Source organism: Caenorhabditis remanei, chromosome II (genome assembly GCF_010183535.1).
Source record: "Caenorhabditis remanei strain PX506 chromosome II, whole genome shotgun sequence".
Lineage (NCBI taxonomy): Eukaryota > Metazoa > Nematoda > Chromadorea > Rhabditida > Rhabditidae > Caenorhabditis > Caenorhabditis remanei.
In genome coordinates this window covers 15178382-15203481 of record NC_071329.1, presented here as the reverse complement: position 1 = coordinate 15203481, position 25100 = coordinate 15178382, and the positions used below count along the sequence as shown (strand labels likewise).

The 25100-nt window shown below is 39.1% G+C and overlaps 9 protein-coding genes across 9 annotated transcripts; 3 read left to right on the top strand and 6 right to left on the bottom strand.

Moving 5' to 3' along the window:
- Positions 1 to 245: 245 nt before the first annotated feature.
- On the bottom strand, positions 246 to 556 carry GCK72_007106 (uncharacterized protein; the record flags this gene model as incomplete). The annotated part of the gene is made up of 2 exons (XM_003099837.2): positions 246 to 379; positions 430 to 556. The coding sequence occupies 2 exons, from the start codon at positions 554 to 556 to the stop codon at positions 246 to 248; spliced, it is 261 nt and encodes an 86-aa protein (XP_003099885.2).
- A 598-nt stretch (positions 557 to 1154) lies between these two features.
- On the bottom strand, positions 1155 to 3043 carry GCK72_007105 (uncharacterized protein; the record flags this gene model as incomplete). The annotated part of the gene is made up of 6 exons (XM_003099818.2): positions 1155 to 1327; positions 1830 to 1940; positions 1993 to 2136; positions 2181 to 2295; positions 2345 to 2856; positions 2977 to 3043. 6 exons carry the CDS (start codon positions 3041 to 3043, stop codon positions 1155 to 1157), a joined length of 1122 nt encoding a protein of 373 aa, XP_003099866.2.
- Positions 3044 to 4373: 1330 nt separating this feature from the next.
- GCK72_007104 (uncharacterized protein) lies at positions 4374 to 6205 on the bottom strand (the record flags this gene model as incomplete). The annotated part of the gene is made up of 8 exons (XM_053725981.1): positions 4374 to 4499; positions 4551 to 4757; positions 4912 to 4989; positions 5513 to 5599; positions 5647 to 5712; positions 5756 to 5809; positions 5856 to 5953; positions 6142 to 6205. The coding sequence occupies 8 exons, from the start codon at positions 6203 to 6205 to the stop codon at positions 4374 to 4376; spliced, it is 780 nt and encodes a 259-aa protein (XP_053590175.1).
- A 3530-nt stretch (positions 6206 to 9735) lies between these two features.
- On the bottom strand, positions 9736 to 10504 carry GCK72_007103 (uncharacterized protein; the record flags this gene model as incomplete). The annotated part of the gene is made up of 4 exons (XM_003099893.2): positions 9736 to 9808; positions 9923 to 10108; positions 10157 to 10294; positions 10341 to 10504. 4 exons carry the CDS (start codon positions 10502 to 10504, stop codon positions 9736 to 9738), a joined length of 561 nt encoding a protein of 186 aa, XP_003099941.2.
- A 1526-nt stretch (positions 10505 to 12030) lies between these two features.
- Positions 12031 to 12887, top strand: GCK72_007102 (uncharacterized protein; the record flags this gene model as incomplete). Its single annotated transcript, XM_053725980.1, has 4 exons — positions 12031 to 12246; positions 12346 to 12505; positions 12553 to 12581; positions 12726 to 12887. The coding sequence occupies 4 exons, from the start codon at positions 12031 to 12033 to the stop codon at positions 12885 to 12887; spliced, it is 567 nt and encodes a 188-aa protein (XP_053590174.1).
- A 718-nt stretch (positions 12888 to 13605) lies between these two features.
- Positions 13606 to 14255, top strand: GCK72_007101 (uncharacterized protein; the record flags this gene model as incomplete). Its single annotated transcript, XM_053725979.1, has 3 exons — positions 13606 to 13773; positions 13822 to 13995; positions 14043 to 14255. 3 exons carry the CDS (start codon positions 13606 to 13608, stop codon positions 14253 to 14255), a joined length of 555 nt encoding a protein of 184 aa, XP_053590173.1.
- Positions 14256 to 15611: 1356 nt separating this feature from the next.
- GCK72_007100 (uncharacterized protein) lies at positions 15612 to 15945 on the bottom strand (the record flags this gene model as incomplete). The annotated part of the gene is made up of 2 exons (XM_003099832.2): positions 15612 to 15753; positions 15800 to 15945. The coding sequence occupies 2 exons, from the start codon at positions 15943 to 15945 to the stop codon at positions 15612 to 15614; spliced, it is 288 nt and encodes a 95-aa protein (XP_003099880.2).
- A 3820-nt stretch (positions 15946 to 19765) lies between these two features.
- Positions 19766 to 20597, top strand: GCK72_007099 (uncharacterized protein; the record flags this gene model as incomplete). The annotated part of the gene is made up of 3 exons (XM_003099834.2): positions 19766 to 20311; positions 20364 to 20438; positions 20487 to 20597. 3 exons carry the CDS (start codon positions 19766 to 19768, stop codon positions 20595 to 20597), a joined length of 732 nt encoding a protein of 243 aa, XP_003099882.2.
- Positions 20598 to 21550: 953 nt separating this feature from the next.
- Positions 21551 to 24668, bottom strand: GCK72_007098 (uncharacterized protein; the record flags this gene model as incomplete). The annotated part of the gene is made up of 10 exons (XM_053725978.1): positions 21551 to 21785; positions 21836 to 22075; positions 22125 to 22250; positions 22297 to 22451; positions 23204 to 23314; positions 23376 to 23444; positions 23498 to 23671; positions 24122 to 24277; positions 24430 to 24492; positions 24546 to 24668. 10 exons carry the CDS (start codon positions 24666 to 24668, stop codon positions 21551 to 21553), a joined length of 1452 nt encoding a protein of 483 aa, XP_053590172.1.
- Positions 24669 to 25100: the final 432 nt, after the last annotated feature.

The following is a 25100-nucleotide window of genomic DNA, read 5'->3' as shown; positions in this document are numbered from 1 at the left end:
TAATGGATTCTTTGAAAGTCGTTTCCTAATTTGGTTATTTGATAAGCACTGTATCTATTTCAATAGTTCGCATTCGGATCGTTTTAACAATGGAATTTCGAGCAGTAACATTCATTCAGAAAGAAATAAAAAAATTGAATAAATTGAAAATATTATTAGTGCGAAATACATAAGAAGCCACATACACGTGCCCGTGTTGAAAATTGGAGGATAAGTTTTCATAAAATGAGAAAAACAAATGATATCTATCTTCTTTTAGTTGTTCTGCGTTTCTTCATGGACGGAGGAGGCTTTGATCGACCAGCCGAGTCATTCACAGTCTCAACTCGCTCTCTTACTTCAAGATTTCTTTTGTTGCATTGTGGAACTTCAGTTTCGACTGGAATGAGAAATCATTTTGATATGAATAAAAGCTTCATTGAATCTTACCTGGTTGAGTAACTGACACTTGGTCACTCAAGTCTGGAAGCTGGGTACCTTTAGTTCCTAGACGTCGACAGTAGTATCTTGATATAAACAAATTGAGGGCAATCAGATAGACGAAAAATGTGAACATTTGAGCAACACAACAAATTACTCAAAGAAACTCAAAGGAACGTCACTAGTTACCATTATTGAAAGAAACCTTATAGTGAAAGCTTGTAAAAATGAAACAGTTTGCGAGTTCTTTCTATGAGCTGGTTTATTCATGTTTATTCAGAGAGGAAAACTGAGGAGAAGGGATGGAACGGGGCCGCTTTTATACTAGGAACTGTAGGGGAGGAGCCAGAGAGATAGTGGGGAAAAGGAGGAAACTTAGAAAAGTACGAAGGGTTCTCAAAAAGTGGAATGGTGTTTGGTCGCTTAGACCATGAGATGTCTGAGTTTTTATGAAGGAGGATGGTATAACATAACTGAATCGTGAGTACAAAAAAAAAGAAAGGCGTGACAGATGTAACATTGAGAGTAATGATTGAAATGTTAATGAGTACAAAAAAAGTAAGAGATGGACAAGGAAAGTACATTTGAATTGGGGAAAAGTTGGGATGCCACTTAGATACTCAATCAGAGGGGAGTGTAGAAAAGAAAACGATGAGAATTTCGGAATCATATTTTAAAAATCTGAGAAAAAGAGAAAAAAAGCAAGCTCAGTGATAAGATGACGAGTCTTCGGCTCAGAATCTTCTTTTTCTGGATTGAGCACGAGGTTTCTTTGGTTTTGATGAACCATCAGGCTCCTGAACATTTTCAGCACCAGATGCGTCGTCGGTTGCTTTTTTGCTCTTCGAGACGCGCCCACGTTCGGAGTTCTGATGTGCAGCAACTGGTTCGAGGGCATTGGACAAATCTGATAAGATCAGGCAATCATATTATTAGTCTTGTTTTCACTTTTCCTTTTTTACAGTACCGCCCAAAAGGTTATCAACTTTTGCTGTTTTCAGTTGAAAATGACCAACTTTGAGAGTGCGTCATGGTAATACTGATTGTCCCATCAAGTAGATTTTGATGAATTATACAGATCAAAGGTAGATCTTCATTTTTGTAGTTAAACTTCGCACTATTCTGCACTGAAATTTGCCGCTTTGAGGGAGAAATTACTTTGTCGATATGTAACTTGCTAGGGAGTGCTCGTACAAGAAAGTTGTCAACTACAAAAATGAAGATCTACTTTTGATCTGTATAATTTATCGAAATCTACTTGATGGGACAATCAGTATTGCCATGACACACTGTCAAAGTTGGTCATTTTCTACTGAAAACAGCCAAAGTTGATAACCTTTTGGGCGGTACTGTAGATTAGAAACGTTTTTAGAACTCTGCACTACTAGTAACTATAAGAATCAAGTTACCTGAGGAGTCAGTGACGGAAGTTGGAAGTGGACAAGATGGAGCATGTGAAGGTTCTCCAAGAATTCCATCATTCCGAGCTGATTCCATGTTCCATGCACTGACAGGAGCTTCTGAAAAAGTATAATACCTTTAAATTTTTGAAAGATTTAAATTATGTTCTACCTCCAGAATCAGAGACAGAATCAGAGACATTCAGCTGATTTCCAGACCCGTTGACAGCTGGAAGCGACGATCCTTCTTCGGATTCTGGAAGAGTCAGAGAGCCGTTGCCTGAAGTCAGAGAACCGTTGCCAACAGGTTGAGTTGCTGCAAAAATATATTTTCCAAATGATGGATAGTCTTTTTCATACCTTGAATCTCTGCAGGTAGAATGTTGGAGACACTTGACTTCGCAAGCAATGCTCCTCGTCGCTCCGTTGCCTGGAAGCAGCACGATTCGAGCGCTGTCCTCGCTGTCTCGTCGTTCTGAATGAGACAGATTATTCGATTGATTCATTTGAGTTTAGAAACTTACGTATGCCTTCGCATGGAACAACGTTTCCTGTTTCTTACATAAAATCAGAAACAGTTGGAAAGATTCTTCGTAAAGCTGCTGAGCAGCAGCCACCTCTCTTCCAATCTCGATCAAACGCATCTCTTCCTTCGAAAGATTTTGAGATGTTTCATCTCGATTATTTTTCATTGTTTCCAGATCTTCATTAAACGTTTGAATAATTTCCACTGTTTTCTTTTTTGAATCGATCAATTTCATCAAAACAGTCCCCGATTCCGCTCCTGGAGGGACGGAAATTTGAGCACAAACTAGCTCTTTCATAGTTTCGATGTCTTCTACTTTTGAATCGATTTCCAGATCTTCATCTTTCACTTTTTGAGCCAATTGCTCTACAAGCTTCTTCTGGACTTTTTCCTCATTCCTTCTGCAGCAAAGCGATTGGAAGTGGCTCAAGCATTCGCTGGAGCTGAGCACGTTTTCAAACAACGCTGAATGCGTTGTTCGATCGCGAATTGAAAGTTTTGACACAACTTCTGAAATTAAAAACACATTAACTTGAATAAGAAATCGTAACAAGGTCAGACAATCTGAGAACTAATAATTGAAATATAACGAAAAATGTATGAGAACAAACAGAATGTTTTCAAATTTACCTTGAAGTTTATTGAAGTTGAGTCCAAAAACTCCAGTCTGAGATTCTGCCTGGTGGTTGTTTTCCATCTCTTCTGTAAGAAATGAGCGTTAACTCAAGAATCACATAAACAGAAAGAAATGAGACAGAACATTTATCGTTAATAATCTTATCCTGCTTTACATTGGCCGAACTATTATAGCCTGGCCGATGGTATAGATGCTAACTGACCGATTGGGCGGAGTCACCACTAATGACAAGTTTTCTTCATTCAAAACATTTTATCTATGTTGTCAGGGCCAGGATGCTGATACGAGAAAGTAGGGGTAACTAAGAGAAAAGAAACATGAGACCTCTTCGCCTAATCCGCGGGCTCTACTAATTATATAGGGCTTGCTGAGGTAGAATGAGACTAGAAAAGAGCCAAAAGGTTGTGTGTGTGTGGGTGTCAAAGTTTATTCGTAACGACACCCGAATTCGAATTCAAATCTGATAAGGATTCGGAGAGTAAGAAGAAGAAGTAAAGAAGGAAAAGGGGGACATGAAAGAAAGGGAGGGCACCCAAAGGTAAAAAGGAGGAAAGGGGGGGGGGGGGAGAGAGATAGTACGTACAGAAATCAGAAAAGAGCCACTGGGTGATGAGCACGAAAGTAGAGAGAACGGGACGGGGTGTCATTAAGAGATATGGTTGATATGTTAATGATGAGTATAAAAAAGTAAGATATGGGAAAAGATTACTTAAAAGTGCGGGCCACCGAGAAACTCATACAGAAGACAAACGCAAAGAGAGGAAAAAATTTTTAAAGAAGAGCAAGGAGAATCACATGTAAATGAGGTGTGGATGATGGAAGTGAGAAGAAGCAATCGAGTGGTTGAAAAATAATGAAATAAAGTTAATGTCTGATTATGAACAAACAACTACAAAAATCAGGACCGACAAAGGAACGTTAAGAAATTAGGGAGAAATCGAACTTTTTGAGACAGGTAAAAGTGAATTTCCGTAGTTGGAAAGGGTAATATCATTGTATCAGTTGAGGGGCACAGGACATGTTAAAAGAAGTGAGAAGTGAACAACATAATACTAGATAAACAAAAATTAAAAGAACTCATGTGGAAACAGCAGGCGAGGAGACGGTTCGGCCAATCAAGACTGAAAATTAGCCAGTTATTCGAATATTGATGAGCCTCTAAAGTCCTTCAAGTAATTTTTTTTGTATTCCGGTTGCTCAAATGTTCAGATACCGTATTCTATATATTCATATTTTCAGAATTTGTGTGCCCATCTGCCTCTAATCATGTACGCCTGTCCCGATTTCCGTGTTAATGTCTACTCATCGAGTAATCTTGGTACCAGCCGATTTGTATTTGTATCAGTTTTACTTTTCCCATTAATTCCCATCCCATCTCCCTAGCTCACTTTTATTCCTCCTCTCTTTTTCTCTTTCTATTTTTGCTCTCCTCAATAGCTTTAAACATCTCCTCTTCGAAACGCTCGCTGGCGCGTCTGGCGTCCTCCTCAGAGTACCCCGATGTGGATGGCAGCGGCTGAAAAAAGTTCATAACTAAGAAAAATGTTTTGATACATGTTCTGAATACCTCGGGATTCGAAGCGGAGGGAGACGGGTTGAAGGAGAAGCCAGACGAGGGCTCGGTGCGTGGGCGACGTGGTGCGACCGGGAGAAGCTGAGAAGCTGGCTCCTCGGGATTGCTCAACGGGAGCAATCCATAACGAAGAGGATTTCTCTTCTTCGCTTCCTCAATCGACAACTGATGGAGAAGCACCCGATACTCCTCATCGGTCAGCTGAAAATAAAGACTTGGTTGAGGGTCAAATTCAAATTTAACGTTTATTTGTAGTATCTTCCACTATAAACCGCGACTCGGAAAAAATTTTGTTACGGGCCTTACACCTTCCACCACTGTGTACTAACTGACACATAGACAGAAAAAGACTTACAGCATCACTTTCACTGATTCTCTGCGCCGTTTCCTTGTCCTTTTGGAGCCCATCAGTTTGATCTTGACCTTCTTGAGCCTGGAAACACTTTGATTATTCGAGAATCGTAGCAGGTATTTCTGCTCGGTAGCACTCCGATTACAGGAAGGTGAACTCACAGTTTCCAGAAGGAGGCGTTGGATGTCTTCCTCGGTTCCCTGGAAAACACTGCATTTTCAAACTTGCTTTGAAGTGAATACTAGACAAAAATGGCAGATCAAAAGGAGATGCGGACATGCGGATAGACCAAAAATATAAACAGCTAGACAACGTGCAGTCAGACAAAGGAAGCTCATGAATTGACAGACAGACAGACAGACAGACAGACAGACAGACAGACAGACAGACAGACAGACAGACAGACAGACAGACAGACAGACAGACAGACAGACAGACAGACAGACAGACAGACAGACAGACAGACAGACAGACAGACAGACAGACAGACAGACAGACAGACAGACAGACAGACAGACAGACAGACAGACATTCGGGCTGAACGAAAAATTTGATCTCGGGGCTTGACGGCGTCTAGCATAACCAATAAGTGCCAAAAACTCACATAATCATTAGAACGATGAAGAAGACGGCGAGACGTCGGGTAGAGCTCCAGGTCACCGAAGTGACCTTCATCATCGCTCACCTCCATCTGAAAATCCGTAAAGTTTTATCAAAAAAGCCTTCAGTTTCTATTACCGGCGGGTCCTGGTGCGCCGGTGGCGACTCCTGACGATGTGTGGGCACTGGAATTCGGGGTTCCGGCTGAAACATTATCTCATAGCCAGAACGTATCACAGCTTCTCACCTCCTCAAATCCTTCATCAATTAAGTGTCTTTGTGGCGGTACGAATGGAACATCCTAAAATTTGAAATATAGTAAAGACATGGGTGTTTTTTGAACTAACATCTTCATTTTCTCCGAAAATGACACGGTAGCCAAAATCAAGTCGACGAACAGCTGGTGGTGGTGTGTGCAGTGGTTGAAGGGGTGGTACAGGGGCGTCTGAAGAGCAAAATGTAAATAATTTGTTTTCGAGTTGGGTCTATCTATCTGTCTGTCTGTCTGTTTGTCTGTTCGTTTGTCCGGAGTATTCATCCCCCCAAATATCGAGTTCTACCTAATTAACCCTAATAAGTAAAGTATAGCAACAACCAAGACAGTCAGTTCACAAAATAAAATTCTTAACTTACAGTCTTCATACATTTCGTAGTCCGAAACGTCGGACTGATTGTCGTCGTCCTCTCTTCCATTCATGGTTTCTAGCAGGAAGAGTGAATTTATCTGGAATGAACGAATTATGTGAAATGAAGGTCATGGATGGTACAGAATAGAAAAACGAATATCACATGTATCTTATTCACAAAGCAAAATATCAAGCATTTACAAAAAGTGACCTTGAATCTCTAGACTCACGCTCATTCCCTCTTTTTTATTGCTACTATCTTCCAATCAACCGCAAACAATTTACGAAGACTTTAAGTTTTCTTGTCAAGAATTGTGTCTATTATACAAAAATATAACATTTCGAAATGTTTGTTCCCCACTCGTTGTTTCTTTCACTATATGTTTCGTCCTCAGCTCCCAAATCACCGTTTTCCCGCCAATAAAACGTGAGAAAGAACATGGTATAATGGGAAACCGAGCAAATTCAATAAGGTTGAAAGAATGAGAGTAATAAAAAGGTAATGCATGGGAACGGAGTGGTAATGAGGACAAAGAGGAAAGTTGTGAGAAAAAGTGAGAAGGATGAAACAAGTACAGTAAGCACAGGGAAATGTATTTCTGCTTGTCTATTTCTCCTCTCTTTGCCTAGACGCTTTGTTTATTGCGCAACATCTGCCACTATCTTCTTTTTCTGTGGAAGGAAGGGCCAAACCGCTGAATCACGATCCTGTGAGGGTCTAAGATATGTATGCTTTGAATTCAAAGAGTTAGTAAAAAATGGGTGCAGCTGCGCGGGGTAGCCTTTTAGTGGTTGGACGGTTCATCGCCAAAAATATCAACAAAAAAATGGAAAAGGTCTTTAACTACGGTAGGGAGATAGTAAGATAGGGGAGACTACGGTAGGGGATACGAGAATGGACAGTAGAAGCGACAAGTCTCAAGTTAGACCTTCCTCACCTTTCCAAAAATGTTTAAAAAAAATGGAATGGTAGAAACAGAAACCAGTTACTTAGTTACTTAGTTACTTAGTCGATCCGTTCTTCGCTCAGTTGGTGTGGGCGCGGATCACAGCTATCCATTTTTTCCGATCTTTGGCGATTGTGCTCCAAGGTTCGATCAATTGAGTTCCTTGTCGCACTGAGATTTCTTTCCTCAGGGAGTCGGCCCATCGCATTGGTGGTCTTCCTACTGGTCTTTTCTCATTTCTGGGTATCCATTCTTGAAGTAACGTTGTCCACCGATTATCGTTTCTTCTCATCACGTGGCCAGCCCAACCTAACTTTCGTTTCGTTATGAAGACAAGAGGGTCTTTCACTTGGGACATCTTCCTTATATCTTCTCGGTGGAGGTCTTTCTCTCGTTGTTCCGTGAGGGTAATTCCGACGAGTTTACGTTCCAGTGCGGCATGTGTTATTCTTACTCTTTCGGATAGAGCTTTAGTGAAAGTCCATGTTTCTGATCCATGTGTCAGTGCGGGGAGAACAATGGAGTCGAAAAGTTGCGCTCGGATTTTCGGACATGTCAAGGCATCTGTTGTGTTTTTGATGTTGTTGAATGCCGCCCATGCTGATCGTCGTCTTCTGTGAATTTCTGGCTCTAGATCGCTTTTTGTATTGAGCAGTCTTCCCAAGTATACGTATTCCTCAACATCTTCAATTGCAGTCATGGTGTTGTTTTTTCTGATATTTATTTGGTGACTTGACGCAAATTTGTTCCTCAGCACTTTTGTTTTATTTGCGTTTATTTCCAGACCGACTGTTTCACAACTGTTTACCAGCTCTTGTAGCATTTTTTCCGCTATTTGTGGAGTTTTCGAGATAAGAATGATATCGTCGGCGAATCGTAGATGTGTTAGGTTTCTGCCGTTAATTCTGATACCAGGGGAGTTATCATAGTCATCTTTGTCATCTTTTATATGTGGCCATGACATTCGACTAAAGGCCGTTTCGAGACAAGCAGAAAACAAGTTTGGTGAGATGGGGTCACCTTGTCTGACACCTCTGGTAATGGGGATATTGACTGGGTTATAGAATGGTGTGATTGTGGTGGAGCAATCGTTGTAGCACTCTTTTAGAAGTTTTATGTATCCAGAGTCTATCCCTTGAGTCTTCAGGCTTTCCCATAGAGCTTGGACGGTTCATCGCCAAAAATATCAACAAAAAAATGGAAAAGGTCTTTAACTACGGTAGGGAGATAGTAAGATAGGGGAGACTACGGTAGGGGATACGAGAATGGACAGTAGAAGCGACAAGTCTCAAGTTAGACCTTCCTCACCTTTCCAAAAATGTTTAAAAAAAATGGAATGGTAGTAACAGAAACCAGGCAAAAAATATAAAACGGTAAGTAAAAACTCAGGAGCATGGACTCAAGTGATAACCGGAAAGTGTCTCAAATTCAAAAGACACAATTTCAACAGAAATGTATCAGCACAAATCGAAAGTGAGAAAAGAGCCGCCCGTCACTCAAAACCGCCTGAGAAGGGGTGTGGAGAGATCGTAAAAAGTCGGGAAGAGCTTGGGTTGACCTTTAGCAGATGATCGGCTCACCGCCAAAGACATCGACAGATCGAGAAGAGAGAGGTGTCGATGAGCAACAGACATCGACAGTGTTCATATAAACAAATTGAGAGTAATCGGATATACATATGTATATCATATCCAGGAAATGGACAACTTTGGGACCGATGAGAGATCATCATACAAAATCAGCAAAATCAAAAAAAAATAGTTGAAACATGAAGTCATGCAACATTTTCTTAATCACTGTTTTCCACTATTCAGGAAAAATCAATTGTTTTGTAAAAGCATTCTGTTGATGACTCATTGTTATATCTACTAGTCATTCAAAACGAAAAACAACTGAAAGTAATGTTAGATTTAAGCCAATTTTAGTCCTTTCAGGCCCAAATCCTGTGAATTCTCACCAGGTGTTACCGTAACCACCCGCTACAAAAACGAAATCAAATAGAGAGAAAACGGAGAGAATGGCGGAGAGACGGAGTAGCAGACATCAAAATACTGTCGGGAATCGGGAAAGAGGAAGGCGCTCCCGGAGAATTAGACAATGTCGGAGGAGCGGAGTGAGCGAAATGACGAAAAGTCAGAGAGAGAAAAAGTGGAAGAAAGTGTATGAGGTGTATGGATAGAGCGGGTATTCAAATCTTGATATTTTTAGGACTGGTGAGGAGACAGGGTCGTTTTTCGGTTATGATGTTGCGGCTATAGTACATTGGATAGTCCCTTCCTTCCCGAGAAAAAAGGAAAGACGCCAGATGCTGTGCGGTAACCGAGGAGTCGATGCGAGAAGAAACGGATGATGTTTGCTCTATTGGCGGGAAATGGCTACTGTATATTTTGAACTCGTCGAAGGTCAGAGGGGATTTAGGACTTCCCGCTGAGCGAAGATTATTAGAGACTTGCTTGAGGTTCGGGAAATGTTTTTGAACTATTTTGGCAAATAATACAGTAATCCTTGGGACTTTTTCGTTGAGAATAGTATACCACAAACAAAAAAGATGTAACAATATAATGAACACAATCAGGGAAACATTGAAGAAATTTTTTTTAAAATTGAGATTAAGGAAAAATGAAATGAAGACGCTCTTTCCAGATTCACCAGCATTATAGTTTTGGGATGACGCCAGCCATGTTTTCTTGTGGAATTCCGATTGCTGACAAGGAGGACGGGAACTGACTGAAAGAGGTACATAAGTTTTGAGTTTTAACTTCGGGAAGGACTAAGTTTTCTTATGCCATGTGGTCAGACATCCACCCCCTTTTCCCTCCATCAAAATGAAACTAAACTCACTATCCATTCTCAGAGAACAAGCCATAGTACTGTGCGAGGTGAGCAAGAATATGTGCTTCAATTGTTGCTGGGAGGTTTGTACCTCCTGGCATCAGCTGTTGTCCACCTGTATAAGACGATGGCGGTATGGGAGCAGATGGACTCGAGAGAAGATTGAAGAGCAACGGCTGGTTTTGAAGATATGCTCTGAATAGAATCTAGTTTGGTTTCTAGAACGAGGGACAGAAAACTCACTGGTTTTGGAGCTGGCGTTTGAGCATCTCGCCAACTGAGATATTGGGAGGTGGAATGTTCCAGGTGAGAGCTGGAACTGGTGGTTTTGGAGTTGTCCCCAAATCAGCGACATTCACATCGCCGTAGAGGAGAGATCGTCTGAAATAAAAATTGACGTTGAAAGAGGACCTGATCTCAAACTTACACTACGGCTTGTCCAACGTCATGTACTATCTTCAATTGTTCTTTCTCCTCTTGATTCCTTGGTTTGATTGCAAGATAGTTCAGAAGAGATGCTTTTTGGGTAGCTATAAAATTCTTGTAGGCTTTTTGAGATTCTAGAAGAGATGTGGTGGCTGGTGTGATCATCTTGACTGAAAATTGATATTCCGGGATAGTAGAGTGATAGAAAGGGAGTTAGCCAATAAGATTGGTAGGGAGAAATGGAAACTTTTCTTGTGTAAGAAAACATCTACGAAAAAGTTGTCAACTGGTGAAATGAGGATTTGACAGTAATCAACAATTCTTGAAACAAAATCTCCGGTTTCAACCCGGTTCTGCATTTCTCTCTAATAGAAAAGTAAAGTAAAGTGAGCAAAATTACACACTCGAGTACAATAACTCGGTTATGTGTCGCTGTCCACGCCCCTCAAACTAATGGTTATGAGTATAATAACGATTGTAAAAATGATGGGAAAGACGCGGATAGTATTGTTTGTCGGAGCTAGACAGTTGACCTTTCAAAGGGAATTAGAGATCACAAAAAAAGAAGGACACGAGTGAGCAGCAGATGTGGTGGGAACTTGTGAAAAAAGAGACGAGACACTTCGATAAAGGTCATTACTACAAAATTGTGAGAGTGAGTAAATGAAATCTAGAAGGGAAAACTCAAAATGAAAAGAGAGGGACGTGTGGAAAGAGGAGAAATCTGTTCTGAAGGACAAGAGTGAATGTTGGCATTTTGTTGCTTCGATGACTCACACTTTTTGGCAGAGAAAAAAAAACATATTTCCATTAGAGTTTTATTCGATCAAAAACTATATAACATTAATTTCTGTTTGCAAAAAAACTATGAGAGTTTCAAAAAAAAAATCTATTAGCATACTTGTCAACCGGGCCGAAACGGGCCGACACGGGCCGGCTCGTAACTCGCGTCAAAATGAATATTATGAGCTCAAAAATATACCAAAATGCAGATCTCGACGAGTTCTATGCCCGTGACCTACTACGGGCCGGATGGATATTCGTTAATGTGCCGTGAGCCGGGAAAAAGTGCCGGGAAAAATAATATTCATTTTGACGCGAGTTACGAGTCGGCCCGTGTCGGTCGGTTTCGGCCCGGTTGACAAGTATGTCTATTAGTGTTTTGTTTTTCATTTCTCAACAGTATCAAACGAATGATAGCTTAAAACTTGCTCCAGAGGTTCTTACACATATCTAATGGACGGGTTTCAAATTTGGCTTTTTAGTTTCCGGGAAAATAACAAGAAATCAATTTTTCGAGGTTTAATGATGAGCCAAATTTTAAACCCGCCCATCAGATATGTGTAAGAACCACAGGAGCGAGTTTCAAGCTATCAATAGTTTGATATTATTGAGAAATAAAAACACTGATAGATACTTACGAAATCCAAAATGAAAAATTGCCATTACTTCCGGCCTAGAGTTTTACACTAAAAGCTAAAGAAATAAAGCTTTAGACCTGCAATTATCTCAAAATTGTTGTTTTATGAGAGAAGATCAACAATTTCTTTTGCACTTTTTGCTTCAAAAATGCCAATGAGAAAAAGAAGAAGCGGTAAAACAGTGATATATTCTACTAATTTCATTTTTAATTTCATTTTATTCATAACATATTTTTCTCTTGTTTCCTAAATTACGTTTTTTTATCCAGCATGCCTCGTTACAACCCACTTGCCTCAAACTCGGTGCCTCAGAAACCATGGATATGCTTTGGCTTGCTGCTTCTTGCGAGCTTCGCGGGGATTTCCTTCGAAGTGAACGATGAGACCGAGAAGGACGCATGGACACGACTTGGCATTTTGTACAAGTCGCTGGGAATTGCGATGCTTCCTTGTCTTCTGGCCGGAGCAATGATGGAACTTTGGACAGTGAGTATCTCGTTTCAAAAATCTATTTCATTTTCTGAAACTTCTGGATTCTGAATTTTCTTTTTCTAATCTCATGTTTCCTGATTATTCCATTTTCAGAATCTGAAGTTCGTCAACAATGGCCTATCGTGCATCCGGAAGGTTCCATTCTCCCTGCTCTCGGCGTCCATCTGCTATGCCATCTCCTTCCTCTTCCCACAAGCTGAAAGTCCTCTTCTGCACTATTGGTTGGTGAACTTCTCCTACGCATTCGTTTACGGTAAAACTGAATTTCGCTTTCCAGTTTCAATTTTTATCAATTTTCAGGAGAGTTATTCCAAAGTGATGTGCATACGGTTCACTATACTGTCACCTACAGAATTGGATCGCCAAGACAAGCTGGTTGCACATCCAGGAGTCTACGCTCAGAAAAAAAGAATTTCAGTTTTATTTTATAAGTTCAGCTCAATTAATTAATTTAATATGAATACAAATTTCAGGAGCACGAAACAAAGCGTTATCTCGATGCGATGAGGAACGTGGTTATTGATGACGAAGCAGATCTGGAGCAGCAAGACGAAGGAGACCAGGAAGAGAGCACCCAGGGGATGAGAGGAGTCAGCTATCACGCGTCGACCGACACACTCCTGCTCGTTGCCTGAATGATCGTCTTGGCAAGAACCCATTCTGAAAATTTATGTTTATTTATTTTGTGTCGTTTTTTATAAAACCCTGTTGAAATCTGACTTTTCTTTTACGAAAAAACATAAAGATGACACGAACAAGGAACGAAAGAGGGTTTTTTGAAATCAATTTTTTCTGCTTACGAAATCTGTAAAGTTCCTAAACTAGACCTCAGAGTTCGGTATCTTCTATCATAGAAAAAAATATCTTTTTTTTTACCTTGCTCATTACCGCTTTTAGATGTAAAAAATTTTGAGCTGTTGATCGTGAGAAGTTTTTGTGTTTGTTCGATTCCTTCCGAGTGTTTCTTTTTTGCATGATTCACTTTTTTTTTGAAAATTATTTCGATTTATCAGAATGGCCTGTCGGCGAAATTCGGTTATGTCGTACATCTCCATATTTGCCAACGACGACCTAATTCACTGGGAAGAAGACATATGGTCTAGTCTCCTCCACACCTTCTATCGATTTCCTACATACTCAGATTTTCTTCTTCAATCTCATTTACCCAACATGTTTCAACCAATCACTCATTCTTCGCCTCACGTATTTTATGCTTTACATACCACAGGACTGATTTTCTTGGTCATTTTAGTTCATGATATGATTTACAAATGGTTTCAAACAGAGTCGAATTTGAACATGTTTTTGGCCTTTTTATTAGTCAAAATTGTATTGATTTTATTGTTAATTTCCATGAAACTGTTGTTTCTGATATTCCGAGATTCTGAGTTTTTTGAAATCTATGGGGATGGAAGAATGGAGAAATATGAAATGTGGAACAAAGTATTCGGATATTCTGGAATTGTTTTCTACACTTTAGTTGCTCAATTCTTATTATGGTGGATCAATTGGGATTTGGAGGTAATGAATATTACTAGAAACACGGTTAGACATATTTACCTTTTTTAGGTGGGAATTGTCATCACTGCATTCCATCACCTCTTATCAATGGTATCATCCTGGTTGTTCATTTTCCAAGTCAATCAAAAATATGCGTGTGCAAGCAGCAGATTTGTGGATTTTGTTACTCCAGTTTTGATTATGCTTTCGGCTGTTCCAGCAGGCATCTTGTCAAGCAGTGCAGTAAGTTTCGTTTTTCTTCAAATGATCTACAAAGCTATTTATTCCAGGCAGTTTGGATGGCTCATAGTTACTTCAGCATCTACCTGTTCGTCTTCCTTTTTGATATACGAGCTATCATCAACGATAATCTTCTCTATATCAGTGATAAAGACCAAATTTTCAAAAAAGAAGAGGAGAAGACTAAACACCCCAAGAAGACTTTTTTGAATAAGAAAAACGTGTTTGTATTGTCTCCAAATACCTTGTATAAGAAATTGTGATTTAAATATGACTTGAATAAAGATTGATTTCTATACATAGGTTTCAAAAACGTTTTATTCGGAACACATGATAAAATGAAATGTTAAAGAAAGGTCAGATAGCTTGGGTGTTTCTACGGAGGCGAGGCGTGTATTTTATCGTGACGGTGTTTGCACACAATGCGTCACAAACCTTAATTACCTTCAATAAGAATCTATGGGAACCAGGACACTAATATCACCAAAAATGGGATCTGAGATGAAAGAAGATTTTGATTTTCTATAGACTACAGTTCTGACTAGTGAGTTAAGAGAGGACGCAACAAGTAACAAGTATAAACAATAAAAACAGTGAAGGAACAAAACCATGTACATAATAAAACAAAATTTCGAATCAAACAATAGAGAATAACGTATAGATTGTAGTTTTCAAAAGAACTATATGTACAATACCGGTCAAATTATGGTGTTTGACCGTTTTCGGTTGAAATTGTCCAACTTTGAGGATGTGTCATGATAGTACACATTGTCCCATTTACTAGATTCAAAATGAATCATACAGATTTAAAGTAGAACTCCATTTTTGTAGTTGACGATTTTCTTGTACGGACACTCCCTAGAGAGTTATGGCCATTTCAAGACAGCAGCTCAAAAATTGCACTATTTTGCACGGAAAAGGATCGATTTGAGGGAGTAAAAACTTTGTCGATACGTAACTTACTAGGAAGTACCAGTACAAGAAAGTTGTGAACTATAAAAGTAGAACCCTACTTTTGATCTGTATGATTCAATAAAACCTACTAGGTGTGACAATCAGAATTATCATGACACCTTCTCAAAATTAGACATTTTCAACAAAAAACGGCCAAAGTCCACAGCCTTCTGACCGGTACTGTACAACTTAAAACAACATTCAAAATCAAACAGTATAACAAAGAGGAACGCATGTATTGTAGTTTTCAGAGGAATTATATATCGATGGAAAGCTGAATTCGTGGATTCTGAATTGTGAACCAGGTGTCAAAGCTACTATCATAAAGTTTACATTGAAATTAACACCAATTGAAAGATCAATTGGCTTTTCAAACCTAAAGCCTTAAAACCCTTTAAAAAGGTCTTAAAATTCTTAAATTTTTGCCTTAATTTCGCTGACAAGGCCTAGCCCGGCCCGGCCCGGGATAAGTGTGTGAAAAACGAACCCAGAATCTCCACAACCCCAGTTTTCCAGCTATCTACATATAAATCCTCGAAAAACAACCAACTCACGTTTTTCTTTTATTCCATTTTACTTGCTTCGGTTTTCCAATATTTTCCGTGTCGGTTTGTGTGTCCTCTTTGACTTTCTTGTAACAGACGCCTATAAAAATGTTTCTGTTTTCAATTACGATTTCTTCTCAAATATACCTCTGGAGCCGGTGCAACGTTTTCCTTCTGGACCGGGGACTTTGGAATTGCTACTTCCGCAGAGCACGGATCACTTCCAATTTTCCAAGAGTCTCCTTTCTCAAGAAAAGTGAGTCTGGAATCAAATACATTATTTGAAATTTTTCATATCAAAAATTTACACTAATGATTTTCCAGTTGCACGGAGTGTCTCCATTTTCTTTGAGTCTTCAGAAGGCGTGGAGAGCAATTTCAGAAGCGATTCTCTCCAGATTTGAAGAAGCTCTTTGGAGATTTCCGGGAATTGAAAAATAGAATTAATAGACATTTTGAATATAGTTTTAGGCAGAATTACTGACTGAGAAATATCATTCGCTAGAGAGATATCCTATAGGGCACTATAGGGCGGAGCTACTGTCCCGGGGGAGATGACAGAGGAGGGCCTTAATACAGATGAGCACAAACAAACGGAATTCCTATTGTCGGATGACGGTAGATGTAGTTTATTCTAGGCACCCCGCTGAGAGATTACTTAAGGTGTTTGATGGTTTGAGGGAGGCAGATAAGTATTACAGTTTCACACTTAGTGACATCTGGGGAAGAAGAAATCCCCCAAGGGTTTCTTTTACGATGGTGTTGAGAAGGTTTATATGGTTGGTGAGCCTGAACCACCTCAAGAAGTGAGAGAGAGAGACAGAAACTTAGCTAACAAGACAACATTTAATACAAACGGTTTATTATTGTACTCCCAAAGATCGAGCATCTTGGTTAGAGAGTTCTGGAATCCGGTGTCATTATAGTAATTGTTAGGAGCAAATCGTCTTGATGGAACTTCCGGTGGGCGAGTAACGTCTGATAGTCGATCGGTTCCGATACTAATTGATATAGCAAATCAATATATATGTAGCTTACATCCACAGTGACACGTATCAAAGATCATCCAGATGTGGGCATGTCGCACGTGTCATTTAGAGGGTGTAACCTTTGATGGTAACAATATAAGTTCACCTTGTATGACGTAAGAAAGTCTACGAGTTAGACTATACCAGTTGTGGAAATAATGATGGAGTATTACATATTTCCACGCCAGATGGGGGAATTATGACAGCAGCCAAAACTACCTTTTTGAAATTTCATGAATTCCGTGTTCTAACAGTTTTATTCTCATACAACTTCCATACAACATTCTCGAACAACTTCCTCTACAAGTATCCTTGTCGCAGAAATGGATTGTGCCTTCATATCCTTTAACAAGACATTGGTAGACTAGAGTCTCTCTTATTCTGCCACCTGTTTATGTGGGAAACGGTGACGCAATTTTCACTACTCAGGGAATTTTGAGCGAATCGCCCACCGGTTGGGCGATTTGCCCACCAATTGGGCGGCCGTGCCCACCCGGGTTGGGCACTACCGCCCAAATCAAGGGCGAATCGCCCAACGTGTGATGTTTTTAGCGCTCGCTTTCCTTGCCGATTCTCATATATTTTGCTTGTAAAAACAGAAGGCAGTTATTGTTTTCATCAATATTTATTAATTCAATTAAAAAGAAAAAATTTATCAAGTCTCTGGCACTTCTTTTTGTTGTTGGCTGTGGAAGGAGTTGGTGATTGAGAGAAAACCATCGATTCACGAATTGGTGTGGGAGTATGGTTTCATGATGATCCGTATTCATTGGGGAGAAATCTGTAATATGAATTATGAAAGCATAAAGAGTTAGAACCATATAACATTTGGTCCTCTTTGAAATCTTTTTTCCCATCAACCGGCGCATCACTTGCAGAAAGAAACGATTTAGCAGAGTGGACATTTTGAAAAATATATTTTCATAAATTTCGCGAGCGTTTTTACTCTATCAAAGTACACTAACCTCAATTAGAAATCCATCCTCGGGGCATGAGTTGCAGATTGAGCAACTAACGCGGTTGTTGTTAGCAACAAAAAAATGACCCCCTATCCTTTCCGACTAACAATTTTCCGAAGTTTTAAACATGTTTTTAGAATTAATTTGTGTAATTTGTCACTTACAAACCTTTCTTCATTGGTCGCACGGTGCCCTTTTCTCATATTCATAAAAGAATAGTGTGTTTGAAACAAAGAATTAATGCAGAATAGTAATGAAAGAAACGAAAAATTGAAATGATTTTTCCAGTACGATAGAGCGCGCGTTCATAAACTGGGCGAATCGCCCTACAAATGGGCACTTCGCCCTGCCCCACCACTCCTCCTTTCTCAATTCTTCGACCTAACCGTCGCCCAACCCTCGCCCACTGGGCACTTCGCCCAAAACACCGGCGATTCGCCCTAAATGAAGGCTCATCGCCGATACTGTAGGCAATTCGCCTACCTGATGCCCACCCGATGCCCAACCCTTGCCGAAAATTCCCTGAGTAGCGAGTTTGGAAGAAAAGAAAGAGGGGATTGACTCTGGCAGCAGACCAGATATACTCTGACACCTGCGGAAAATATTAGTCTCTAATAGAGTCGTCACCCTAGAAATATACATCCTATTTCACGTTGTGGTTTCTGTAAACCCACAAGCCAGATAATGAAGTATAAATAATAATATATAAGCTCAAACAGTCACAACTAGAGAAAGGAGGAAATCTCCGTCTCCCTAATCCTTTTTTTACAGATTTCCCATCTTGTCATTCTTGGAGACCTCGCCAGCTAACTTCTGTTCCGCCATCGGCCGACCGTCTGTCTCGTCTGTCTGTCCGTGTCTGCATCTCGTCTCATCACGCGGAGCGCACTTGCTTGCCTGCCGGCAGTTCAAATACTTTTAATTTAATTTTCCACCTTTCTTCTTTATATGTTCTATTTTTCCTTAGCTTTCTTATGTAATGAGTAGTTATAATTATTCCTATATATTTTTATATGTAATTTCCCGTTAATTTTTCTCTAACTACCCAAGAAGCCCGAAAGCATGCCGGCAAATCTATTTCTGTGGAAAAATAGTATATTTTTGTGGTTTTTCGGACATCTTAGGAAAATATAGTTTATTTTTTCCACAACCGTTTGTTTCCTCTTTATTTTCAAGGAAAACACACAAATTTAGTCACAAATGACAAATAAATGTGAAATGAATACACATTTTAGTCAATAAAATTAATACAAAGACACACCCTAGAGAGTTATAGTAATTTTACACGGACAGCTCAAAAATCGCACTAATTTGAAATAAAAAACGTCGATTTGAGGGAGAAATGACTTTGTCGATACGTAACTTGCTAGGAAGTGTCTGTACAAAAAAGTTGTCAACTACAAAAATGGAGTTCTACTCTTGGTCTTTATGATGCCATAAAAATTTATTCTGTGAGACAGTTAGTTTTACTATGACACACTTTCAAAGTTAAGCATTTTCAACTGAAAAAGGCAAAAGTTAATATACTTTTGAGGGGTACTGTACATATTTTTGTTTTCGTGAACCCTCTTCTCTTCTCTTTCTCATTAACAATTCAAATCCGCTTTTCCAGACAACGTACAAAAGTCAACATGAACAAGAACGCTCCATCAGTCTTCAATCAAAACCAGGACTTTGCTGGAGTCAAACGTTCTGGAAATGATGGAGAGTCTCCTGCTCTATCAAATGGATCTGAAAGGACAAATACATCGAGTTTTGAACAAGATGTTAAAATTGGAAAGTTTAGCTTATGATCTATTTTCTACAGTACTTATGTACAAATTACTTTTTGAGGGATTTTAACTTTCAAATTTGTAGCTTTCGAATAGAGGGAAAAACCCCGAATCCATACTCCATAATCGGTCGTACATACATGCAGTAACATTTCATCACTGATTGAAATTCTGATAGTGGGAAAATGTTGAGAATCATGTTGAGATCTTTTTAGCATAGTGCCACAATATTGGGTGAACGTCAGATTATTAGAAATAAAAATTCGTAAATCTCAAAGGCTTTTCACGGCTGATTAACTTTTATGAAGATAATTACAATTTATACAAAACTTTACAGAGCCTACCTCCTCTCCACCAGCCTCTCCCTTTGTCGGCAGAGCACCACTTCCCAATTCTCGATTCTCTGGTACGTTAATTTTAAATTTTATATTGTGGGATCTTCCTTAGAGCCATTCTCTCTTGTCTCCCACTCAATTCCTAGTCAGCTGGCGTTTCCTTCTTATTGTTTTATGCTAATGATTGCACTCACGATAACAGATGTGTTTTCAGGAGTAGTCTGTCAAGCAAGAGAAGAACATGCAAAAGTATCCCACTCGTATACTCTTCTGACGGATAAATTTGACTTCCTTGAAGATAAAATAATATACGATAGAATGGTGCTTACCAACATCGTAAGCTCTTTGGAATTCGAAAAAAGCCAACGGGAACAGGAATTAGAGAGAAAACAAGAAAACTTGCAAGCGCTCAAAGAGACAGGGTTGCAAGCTTATGGAACAGAAAAGAGCGAAGGAATGTTCGATACGCAGGAATCCAGAGATAAAATGAGGGATCATCTGAATGCTTCGTTATTGGCTCTTGAGAAAGTCAACGATCTCGCAATAGAAATCGAAAACGATAAGAAGAATATCGATGGAATTTTCAAAAAGTTATTGGAATCAAAAAAGCAATTGGTCTCCATCACTGACAGCTTGAAGACTTGCAGTGAAACTATAGAAAGCTGCAGATATATAAAGAAGATGTTGGCGGAGAAAAGAGATGAGATGTATTCATTGGAATTTACGGTGAGTCTTTACCAAAAAAAGCCAAAAACTCATCAAATTTCATTATTTTCAGCAAAAAGAGCAGGTGGCAAGAGAGCTCATTGCTCTATGCGAAAAAGTTATGAATGTCCGGAACAATTCTGATGAAGTAAGTTAACTGACAACAACACATTGATCCCTAACTTCTCATTTTTAGTTCATTGCATTCGTCAAAGAACAGAAGAATATGGCTGCTCCTTTGAAAAAAAGAGGTCGTCCGCCGCTAAGCGAAGGAGGAGCGGCAAAACGAGTCAAAGCTGCGAAGTAAGCAAGTTCGGTGGATGAAGAGTAACATTTTTGTCAGTTCATATTTAAAAGTTTCGATTTCCATCAACACAATGCCGTTTTTTTCTCCAAATACTTTTTCCGTACTCTCTGTACCATATTCTTCTCTGCGTATCCCTCGCGAACCTCGAGTATCTTGTCTTTGAAGAATCATATCTCCTAAACCATAAATAGTATCAAAAAATGGTCAACTACAAAAATGAAAACAAGAAAGTTTTACACATTTTGTTAGTTGTGCAATTTTTTCAACCTATTCCAGTTTCTGAGATAAATGCCTTCAAAGACAAGAAGTGATAAAGATAGACTCAGAGAAGTCATACACCCTCGCTTCTCTGTGTCTCTCACTCTCCCTTCTCTGTTACACCACCATATCCTTTTTCGACACCAACGTACTTTTTATCAGAAAGTTGCCTAATCTTTCAACATAAAACTCTGTTTTTCTCTTTTTTATTTTCCTTTTAACTTTTATCTAATCCTATTTTTTCGCATTTGTTTCTTTTTTGTATGTTTTGTCTTTAATAAAGTTCTTGATGATAGAACATGACGAAGTAACTATAATTTTGGCGAAACTCAGTTTTTTTGTTTGTGTTGAAAACAGATGATAATGTAAGACTATGACGTCAAAAATCTTCTCAAACTACATATCCCACTGGTGCATTTACTGAATAAACATGGGTTCTTTCATCCTTTTGTCCTCTTGATCTGTAGGTGAGAGAATTTTTCAGTATGATTTATGATCCATTTGGATAGGGTATGTTGAATGAAGGAGTGATTCGAGGTGACCAAACAATATGTGGAACTCAAAAATTAACTGAACATTAGGGACATAGAATAATGGACCATGGTGAAATTACTGACAACTGATTCGCAAATGAAATTTCAATTACTCTTTACTGATATTTAGTCTTTTCCTGTTCGAACTGAACCAATCCCGAACTAGTTTTTTTTCATTCCAGCTTCTTCAGCCAAGTGCTTCAGCTCTTCTTTAGAAGGAAATGGATTTTTCTTGAAAATTACTTTCCACTTTTGAAGACGTTGTTGCTTAATCAAGTGTTGCTCGGTGTGAGACGAATGGTATTCGTTCTTCAAAAACCTTGATGTGTTGTTGAGATTCTTGGGTTGGGAAGGAACTTGCATGGTATAATACGTTGGATATTGTGGATGGCATGGGCTGAAAAAAAGATTTAGGAAACTCTTTTTGAGTTTTTATGTGATACTTACTTGAGACTGGCATAGAAATGATTCCACTGGTAATTATTGGAAAAATCTGGGTGCTGAAGACTTCGGTGCGCCTGGTAGAAGGTTGGAGCACTTGAGGCATAAAACGTTGCTTCTTGCTCATTCCGGAACATCTGAGCTACCATTTGGTTTCCCTGTGGCCAGCTCAGCGATCCGGAGCTAGTTGTAGAAGAAGAAGATGATGATCTATCCTCCCTCATTGGGGACACACTCGATGCGCGGCTGAAATAGGAATTGCTTGAAATCTCTTCTGATTTCATCACGAACTCACTCCGCTTCAACTTCTGGACTAGTGGCTGGAAAAATTTGTTTCTCAAACTTGACGAATGGAAACATGGAGACTAGAACTTCTTTTGATTCTGGAGGAGAAGAAGCTTGGTTGACTAAGAGTTCCAGCCTGAAAAAAGGAATGTTATGTCTTCTGAGATCAGCTGCCAACTTACATTACTGCTTGCCCTTTCTCTAAGATTTCTCTGTTCCGCTCCAGCTCTTCTGGACTATTTGGATTGGAATTCATTACTGCTTCCAATGAAACCTTCAAATCCTCAACCTTTTTCTTCCATGATATTGGAGAATCAAAAGATTCAGAAGACGACATCTAAGAATAATATTCTTCTAAATAAACTCACTACTAATCGTAGACAGTGAGGGGTTATAAAGCACTGGTTGCCTCTTGACAAGGTATTCTTCCCAACGAAGAAGATCTCACCTCCTGTCAAATTAAATAGAGAAAGATTCTCATTCTTTTGTCTTTATTTTCTTGAATGACAACACAAATAAAAAGTGACAGAACGTTTGTTGAAAAACCGAAAATTGTTTATTTATGGAAAACAGATAACAAAACACAGAGATCGGAGGAAATAGGGACTATAAGAAAGGAATTTGAAAACAGAATTGTACAATTTGAAATCTAGAGATAGTGGAGGGGGATCAAGAAAGAGAGAAAAGAAATGTTTCAAAATTTAAGATTCTTGACATGAATCGATTCAGAAATTCGGGGAAAAGAGAAAATTATCTTCGAGCTAGGTCTGCAAATCAGTCTGAAAGGATTTATGAGACCAAGTCCCAAAAATCGCTTTGTGCAGACTTTTCAGTACATTTCAAATGAAATTCTTCTATTCGTGGGCGTGAAAGAATATTTTCAAAAAGGTTTCCAGAAAAATTCTAAAAATGGGGTTTCGGGCATGGCTTTAGGAAAAATTTCTCTTTTTTCTATCTTTCTGAATCGATTCAAATTAAAAAATCTTGAATTTACATCTTAAATTTACAAATAGTGGTGTACCCTTAAATTGGGATGATAAAAAATATTAACTATAAAAATTTAATTTAAGAAAAATATAACTTTCCTACTTCCACACCTTCGGGGAGTTTGATCTTTACCCATCGCTTGGAATCCGAAAAATCTGGAATTGGCTTATTCCAGACTCGCTCCATGGGGTCCGAGGGAGTGGAGGTAGATAGCTGAAAAACGGAATTACGAAAGTTTTGAATGCTCCCTACAGACTCGTTTTTCCCAACTCACCTTCCTCTTATTTCTCTTCGCCTCCGCACATTTTTGGCAAATCTTGGGGAGCTTCTTAAGTGCCTTTATCTGAAATAATATAAGTTCAGCGAATTATCACCAACAACAGAATATGAACAAACCTTTTCCTCTGCTCTCTGTTTCTCCACCTCCAATTCGAGCACACTCATTTTTTCAGCAACACGAGTGCTTCCTCGCACTCCTCCTGTCCACACGGGATGTAGTTTTGGAGACTTTGGTGCAGGAGACTTCGACGCAGAAGTCGGGGGACTTGGTGCAGGAGTCGGTGGTTTACACTGAAATTTATTTTACTGGCAATGGAAAGAATTCGTTTTCTATTGAGACCGAACCCTAAGTTTGGCAGGCGACCTCAAAAAAATTGCGGTTCCTTGACATTTCTAAACTACGTTCCGCAACCACACCGCATTTGCATATTTGGGTCAGTTGAGAACGTTGAGTGTACCAAAAAGCCTGATAGAAGAAAAAGTTATTTTTTTTCTGATCCATTTTTGACCAAACTAGGTTACACTATTGCTAGTTTTATGGTTGCGAAACGTTTTAGTTTTGAAATGCCGAAGTTGCAAAACGTCGCAGCTGCGAATATTCGCGGAGCCTAAATTACACACTTCCCTTTTAGAACCCCGTCAATTTTTTGAAAAAGGCAACTTTTGAATTAGGCTATCATCAACTTTTTTACGTCTAGTTCTGATTAAAGCTCTAATTTTAGTCAAGCGATTCAAACTCACCACTACTGAAGCTGAAGGCTTCATCTGAGGTTTTTCTTTTTCTTGAAGTGTCCTCTTCACTTCTTCGAGTTGGCTCTTTTTTGTGGCCACTCGCTCACTTCCTCGAATGCCTCCAGTCCAAATTGGAGTCATCTTAGCTGAAGGTGATGGAAGGTTCTGAAATATATTCTACTGATTCGTTAGAACATTTAATAGAGTAATAAAAAGGTTTTCTCTTTGATGTACGTAATCAAATGACCAGATCCTTTTTCTTTTGTCAGTTTTCATTTCTAGTGATTGAAATGGAAATGTTCGGTTCTAAAACTTACCACAAAGCCGTCCTCAGCAGGTTTTGGTGACTCTATTATTTTCGATGAATCTTGCTGGTTTACCTGAAATACACACCCACAAATTAGATAAGTCCTGCTCAAATTTCTAAGCTTACCTGAAGACTCGAATCTGTTTTTTTTATTGGAGAAGCATCCATTGTTGACTCCTTGAATGGGTCCATCGGTTCAACATTCTCTTCATTTTGAGATTTGGAAATCACATTGAAGACGAAAGACATTCTTTCAATTAGGAATCGGTGGTTGTGTGAACTGGAAAGAAAAATAAGTGTTATTTGCGTGAAAAGAAAATTTGAAACTACCGATTACGAAAAGTGATAGCTAGCAACCGCGTTATAACTCAACCTCATAAATTTTGAAAAAAAAAGAACTCAGAGGGCGGGAGTGTTTATGAAATATGATTCCCTCAACAAAACAATTCTCATTGTGACCAGTCATTAGGCAAAACTATTGGAGATTGGATAACGTTTTTTCCCTTGATTCATTTACCAGAAAAAACGGCAAAAAAGGTAAAAAAAACTGTTTTTTTCGGCAAATGAATCGAGAGAAAAACGGTTTTCCCCGGACATGAATAGCCCCTTTAGATTTCCAGTGAAAGAGCCGCACCTTGTGTCGATTTACGCCATAAATCTCTACGTAAATCGACACCAATG